The sequence below is a fragment of the Poecilia reticulata genome, linkage group LG9 (assembly GCF_000633615.1).
Source record: "Poecilia reticulata strain Guanapo linkage group LG9, Guppy_female_1.0+MT, whole genome shotgun sequence".
NCBI lineage: Eukaryota > Metazoa > Chordata > Actinopteri > Cyprinodontiformes > Poeciliidae > Poecilia > Poecilia reticulata.
The window spans coordinates 30,988,775-30,996,126 of record NC_024339.1 but is presented as its reverse complement, the minus strand read 5'-3'; the positions used below and the strand labels follow the sequence as shown (position 1 = coordinate 30,996,126).

General features: G+C 36.3%; 2 protein-coding genes across 2 annotated transcripts in view; one reads left to right on the top strand and one right to left on the bottom strand.

Annotated features, from left to right (window-relative positions):
- Positions 1-1,276: 1,276 nt before the first annotated feature.
- LOC108166561 (AT-rich interactive domain-containing protein 3A-like) lies at positions 1,277-2,120 on the bottom strand. Its single transcript, XM_017306541.1, has 2 exons — positions 2,103-2,120; positions 1,277-1,855 (listed from the first exon to the last, which is right to left on the bottom strand). The coding sequence occupies exons 1-2, from the start codon at positions 2,118-2,120 to the stop codon at positions 1,277-1,279; spliced, it is 597 nt and encodes a 198-aa protein (XP_017162030.1).
- Positions 2,121-6,972: 4,852 nt separating this feature from the next.
- Positions 6,973-7,352, top strand: part of ptar1 (protein prenyltransferase alpha subunit repeat containing 1) — a 19,566-nt gene continuing 19,186 nt past the window's right edge. Inside the window, exon 1 of the mRNA XM_008419308.2 lies at positions 6,973-7,100. Coding sequence (XP_008417530.1) covers positions 7,015-7,100 — 86 coding nt within the window. The 5' untranslated portion in view covers positions 6,973-7,014. The remainder of the gene's footprint in view (positions 7,101-7,352) is intronic.

Below are 7,352 nucleotides of genomic sequence, written 5' to 3'. Positions count from 1 at the left end.
AGTCTATAAACTACAGCCACTTCCTAATAACAGTCCTTCTGTATCCTAAAGGGTAAATAATCTTCATCAAATCTCCATGTAGCTTCAAAATGTCAAAATGCAACCAACAGCCCAGAATATAATTGTTAGGTTCTGTGTTTTCTGTGTAGTTATTTTTGAGGTTTTCTGTGTTTAGTCCTGTTCCTGTCCTGTCTTCCCTGTTGATTGCTTCCCAGGTGTGTCTAGTTACCTGATTAACCTCCCTGTGTATTTAAACCCACCTGTTGTCTTTGTCTCTTGTCCGTCTATTCCTCGGCCGTTGTAGTTTGTAGTTCACTTTCTCAGAAGAACTGTTTAGGCCTGAGTTTCTGTTTATTTCATCATCACAGTAGAACTGGCTTAAGTTCTGTGTCGGCGTTGGCTCTGTTGCTCAATCTATTGCCACCAGTGTCGGCTTCATTTCCGCTCACTGTGCTGTCTACTTGTTTGACTGTTCGAGCTGATTTCTTCATTAAATTCATAATTTTGTCTACAACCTGGGTCCAGTCTGCGTTTCTCCTCACCACCCTTTGACCCCCACACCATGACAATAATAATCTATTCTTCTGCATGTAGCCATTGTATTATTAAATGTTGAACGCATGTTCAACATTTAAGCTAAACATGCTTAAACACACTGTTAACATTCTTTGAACATAAATACATAATTAAACGTATTTTGATCATCACTTCATATATTTTGTTTGTTTGGGGGTGAGGAAGTCTTGTCGGAGAAAATTACAAATATGCAGGGTACTGGAAATATAGGTTTTTAAATCCAGAAAGGGGCCTCAACCTATACAATGTAGAAAAAATCAAAAGGGCATTTTTTTCCCAAAAAGGGAAAAAGTCGAGGGCTGTAGCTCCACCTAGCGTTAATCTGTGTACAGCCCTGAACATACACGTCTTTCTGAGACTGCTCTGTTTTTATTTCTATTATTACGCTGAACAACATAATTTAAGATTGTTGTCTACTGTTTGTCCAGGTTAACCAAAAAAGTGATCTATTATTGTTACAAGTTATTGTTTTTAGTGACCGATGAGTATTTATTCTTAAAAAAATGCTTGGATTTGCGCCGAGTAGTCCGACTGCTTAAAACTATTCCTCTTGATAGTTTTATCAAGAGGATAAATGATTTTGCCAATTGTTCAATATTTTTTTAAGTATTAAGCAATATTTATAACTGACGAAAAGCAAACTACTACATGGGTTTAGAGGTGATGATAAAAATTAAATGGAGGCATTAATTGCCCTCGTCTAACTCCTTTTTTGAACAGGCCATCCAGCGGCGACCCTTACCTGTTTAAATTGCTCCTCGTAGGTCCAGTCTTGGTAGGAACCGGACAGCGCGGACGGATCTGTGCGTGAGACTTGATCAGTGGTAAGGCGGCGCACCGGGGCGCCGTTTGGAGACAGACGAGCTTCATGGAGTTGGAAAGAGTTTGACATGTCTTTATGACTGTCCTCCTGGTCATCTGTGACCCGCACCTCCTCACCAGTGTAAGGTTTTAAATTCCCGTCCTTGTCCTCCCGGTGAAGACTCGTCATCGCGGTGGAGGAAGCAGCTCCGGCTGCCACAGTGACGCCCAGCGCGCCGTGGTAGTGGCTGAAAGCCACAGCTTGCTGGTGGATCTGGGACTGTACCTTACTGCGGAAAGTTCTGTTTTTCTCCTCCTGCTGGAACTTCTCCTCTACGGGAAAACGAGCTGCCTGTTGGCGCTGCAGATTTTCCATTACCGCCTCCAGCCTCGACCCGCCGCCCCCTGTGACGGGATGGTGGAAGCCGCTGTAGCGGGGCTGAGGTGGAAGCCTGCGGGGGGCCGAGCAGCAGCCAGGCTGTCAAGAGACCATAAGTTAATCTTTTTACCCCTTCATTACTTTCATTTTTCAGCTAAAAACTTTTGCTGTCTAATTGATTCCGAAATAATTTGGGTCACTTAAAATATGAAAATGTCTAAAAGAAAGTAAAATATCCAATAACTTAAATAACATCAGCTCAAGTTATAGACATACTGACAAACTAAACCTGAGATATTGTAAAGTTGCGGAGGTTTAACGTCTAGACAGAAATAAAGACACTTACCAAAGGTTTGCTTGCCATCTTTTTCCAGGAGTTATTCAAAGTTGACTTTCAATCCAAGAACACAAGATTTAAATATTTGATTGACTAAAGATAAATGTTGAATGTGGGAGACCTGAGCTGAATTTGGCAACAAGTGGTGCTTGTTCACCACAATGAATGCAGAGACCAGCCCTACCAACATTAACAGCTCTGATCCTGAGACGCCTCTTTCATCAAGATGATTGGGTTACACCTCTGAGATGCCGAGCAATGGCTAAATCATGTTCCTGACACTTGATAAACTTTATTTGAGGATATTGCATCTGAGTTATGAAGCATTTTTATCAGTCAGTTTTTCCGCTGTCAGATTTTCAGAATATAATTTGCACATGTTTTATACAGGATGACTTGTGTGAATATAGATAAATGTCTACTAACAGGTCTTACAGTTGTTTCTGATTGTGAACACAGAAATTTCTACTCATCTTCAAGACATCATCCACTCTTTGGTAAATAATCTATTCATAGGTCACTCTAATAAAATGTCCACACGATTTGTTAAAACTTTAGAAAACATAATGTTTCTTTAAATACAAAAATCATTCAACCTATGAATATTTCCTTTACAGTGTAATTGTTGGGCCATTTACCTGTATGTATGACAGAACTGATACTAGCTTAATAAAGATTTTTTTAAATAGTCATAATGCATAAGTAAAACTTGCATTAACTTTGCATAAATAACTAAGAACAAATAATCTAATTGAAACTTGTATAATTTAAGYTTAATTGTTTTATTGATTTAATTTGTTATTCTTGTGTAAAAACTGGGTTGTTTTGTAAACTATCTCAACAAGATTTGTTGTGAATCACAGCAATGCAAATAAACTGACCTGAATTGAATGCATAGGAAATGTTATATTTGGTCTTTAAAGTGGAGTGGTTAAGTTACATTTAACATGTATCGGCTGAGCAGAGTCCACCTGCAAGCGCAGATGTCACACTCAGCATTGCAGAGGATGTAAGTTATTTATCCTCAGAAACAGGGCAGGGACATATTTCATCTTTTTCTGACCCCTAGTCGGTCGTGGCAAGTGGCTGCTCAAACTGAGCAGGTTCTGGTTCTGCTGGATTTTTCTAGAAAAGGGAGATTTGCCTTTCCACTGTTGCTACTGGTGTGCATGCTTTGTATGCAGCTGTTGCTGTAAAGCCTCAAACTCAAGCTGTTGCCTTGTGCTTGTCCAGAAGGAGTGAATGACTCAATGAAATCTATAGGTTTCCTTAGATAGACACTTTCTAAACTAATTTGAATAATAAATTGAGCTTAATAGTAATCAATGAATTGTAATTGATTACAAGCAATTCTAATAATTCATTACTAGAATTAATTGAGATGTACGTATAACTGAATTGAAATAACTTTTTTGTAAAGTATCTCAAGGCAACATTTGTTGTGAATTAGGACAATATAAATCAACTGAATTGAATTGAATTGATTTATTTATTGCCCAGTTAGAATGACCTGGCAGGAATATATAGTCTTAGATCACGTTAATAAATGTAGTTCAATTTATATAAATTAATACATTGCATATGCCTAAAAATKTATTTCTGCAAATAAGAAAATTAATCCTGCAAATTAGTCTCAAACTTTTTTGTAAATATAAAAGTTAAGGTGGAGGTACAACAGTTGTTTTCCTTTTACATGTTGTAGGGAAGAAAATGAAAACTGTACTTGAAAGATATTAATTTAGTGGTAAATGAAGTCAGTTTGTTTTCATTCAATTTGACCTGGAAGCACTACAGAAGACAATGAGCCAGCTCCATCTAGTGGTCATGCTGAATTGTGCTATCCAATGAGATTTTGCCGTCTAATTTTTATAGTAGGGGACAAAACCATTTAAAAAAGAATTTGTAGTATTCATGCTGAATATCGCTAATGGGAGTAAAACAGAAGGCCTGTGGCAACTGATTATAAGCTACTAGATTGATTGTACAGGTGCATACAGATGTGTCATCATTTTGCTCCTTACCTTAATATTTTTGGTGAATTGTATTTCAATTAAACAGTCCCTGGTATCCTCCAATATTTTTCTAATAGAGGGTTTGTATTTATTCATTAGGTAAATGACTAGGATTAATTAGAATATATTTGACAGGATGATTTGGAGAAACATTTTCAACATCATCAATATAAGAAATTATTGACCATGAACATATTGAGCTTGTCAGTGAAAATCCCACTGAGGCCAAACTGCTGGTTATAATTGTTTCTGTCACACCTTCACTACTGCCACCAATTATGACAAGTCAGGAATTCTGTCTTCAATCTTTGCTGGGTTATTACAGAAAGTGAAATCAAAGTAAAATCGATTAAAAACTGCTTTGCTACTTGGTTATACTGAAAAATTATTTTATTTTATTTGTTTTACATTTTGAAGTTTACCGAAGGAACAGTTGCAGAATACAATGTACATACAATAACAGTTTTGAAATAATTTCCTGGTGACCTGGTGGAAAAGGGGCACCGTTTTGTAGACCATTATTACTGTTTCTCTTCAGGAGAAGGGGAACCAAACTGTCCACTACTGTATTTGTGTCAATACAAACAAAACTACTTGGGTTAACTGTACATGTACACTTGTATTTGGTATTATATTATTACCCAACAATCTTTTAAACTACATTTTAGCAAGTCGTTTGCAATCTTGTAAAACCATTTCATAACAAAGTGAAAAAGAAGAAAAAATATTAGAACCTTGCTTAAATATTTCTGTGATTGAGTTCATTAGCCCTGTTTTAATTGATTGGTTGCTGTTTAAGTACAGCAACCAAATGTTTAAGTAGAATAGTTCTCTGCAACAGTTGAGCCAAAATGACAAGCTTCCTAGAAATATAGTGGAGTTGACAAAATTAGCCTTTGAAATGTAATAGAGTCAAAGTCACAAGTTTCCCCCCAAAAAACAAGAAAAAACCTCAAGTAAAAATACTTAACCATCTACATTAGTCTAGTAAATGTACTGTTACAGATCACCGCTGCACAAACATAACTTTATGCCTTTGTACCTTGTTCTACACATACTGTATGTTTAACAACAGAAATATCCTAAGTAGAGATAAAACTTTGTTTTATAAAAACAGATAAATAAAAATACTAAGGTTTTGATCTCTTAGACATATATGGGAGATACCATCATATGCCAATTTCTGTACTAAATTAGATATTTTTTGGCAATTAGTGTTATACAGCTACAGTATATCAATCCTCTTTTAGACCCCTCTTGCATATCTATAGGAGTAGTTATCCACAAACCTGATTCCAATTGCATGTCAWTGATCACCTACATGTTGGGTAAATACAAATAACTTCTACCAACATAGTGTGAAAGAGTATTTTACACCTGCAATATCCTGCATCACCTAAATGTAAAGAAAATAATCTCAAATTAATAAATGCCATCCATGCAAGATATTTTTAAAATGAGGTTTAATTTTAGAATAAATGGACTCACCACTTATTCAAAAATCATTGAATAAGTGATTTTTTAAGTGATAGACTTGTAACTTATGTACAAGTTACAAGTCTATGAACTGGTTAGTTCCCCAGGCCAACAGAAAATTGAATCAGTTGTTAACTACTTTTCTATTTTCTGTATCTATTTTAATTTCCCTCCATTTTTAAAATAATATTTGATGCAATTTGGTTAAATTTATAGCCTGATAAATACTGATCAGTTTTTTTCATACCAAAAGTATGGATATCATGTAATTTAAAGCTCCATCCGATTGGAATAATTTACATCCCTCACTTACATGTATGACCTCTTTTCATATTTTTAACTTGTCTTTATTTACTTATTTTCAAATATCTTGCTCCTGCTTTCAATAAGACCAAAGACTCATTTATTCTAGCCCTACTCCTCTGACATGGATATCCATTTGCATGTGAATATGTATTTTCTTATTTGGTATGAGTGTATATAGCATGAAGTTGTCATGAATGTATATGTACATCCATCCATCCATTTTCTTACACCCTTGTCCCTCAGTGGGTCAGGAGGGTTGCTCCAGTTAACGTTCCGGGTGAGAGGCGGGGTCACCCTGGACAGGTCACCAGACTGTCACAGGGCAACACAGAGACACACAGGACAAACAACCACACACACACACACACACACTCACACCTAGGGGCAATTTGGAGAGGCCAATTAACCTGACAGTCATGTTTTTGGACTGTGGGAGGAAACCAGAGTACCTGGAGAAAACCCACCATGCACAGGGAGAACATGGAGACTCCACGCAGAAAGACTGGGAATCGAACCCAGAACCTTCTTGCTGCAAGGCAACAGCTCTACCAACTGCACCACTGCGCAGCCCCGTAGATGTACATGTTTTCTCTTATTTTATTTATTTTGTCTGACTCTGTTTTCTTTTTTCTTGATTTACTTATTTCAAGTTTTATTATTATTGTTTTTTTGTTTTGTTTTGTTTTGTTTTGTTTTTTTAAGTACCCCCTCAAAAACAAAACAACACAAAACAACACATCTTAAGGGGTTATTGTTGAAGTAAATAATCAATGTTCATCCTACAGTTATAAACTACATTAGTGTTCACATTTTCTTTTGATGTCACCACTCAAACATTTTGGAAATGGAAATTAAATGTTAACTTAAGCAGTGTGTTGTCTATTTTGACATTTTATGTTGTTTATTTATTAAAATATGACTAAATGATTCTTTCAATTAATATAGTAATATTATTGGTAAAGCACTACTTTTGCCCAGGCATAGATTTTTAAAAAATCCATCCAGCCTGGTTTTTGTCTTCGCTAAACAAAGACGCACATTTTAAGTAAATAAACTTGCCCCTACTTTGTTTCCGTAGTGTTTTTCTGTTAATCCGGAAGTAGATCCAGCGGCCCGGCGACGAAAAAATGGCGGAGTCAAAGGAGGAGGTTGAGGTCTTGGTCCAAAGAGTTGTCAAAGACATCAGTATCGCATTCAAAAGACACCCCAACATGTAAGTTGTTGAGTCTAAACGCGGTGGAAGGAAGGCTGCGTTTGGGGCCTAGTGATTTAAACAACATCCGGAATCAGATGCGGCTCGGAGTAACTCATAGGATGTATGGAAACTTCTGTGTTTTGCAAGCCTTTTGGCAAACATTTTTTTCATACAGTAGCATTGGTTTTTGAAACATTCCTGTTTATACAAACAGCGTATATATATATATATATATATATATATATATATATATAGAGAGAGAGAGAGAGA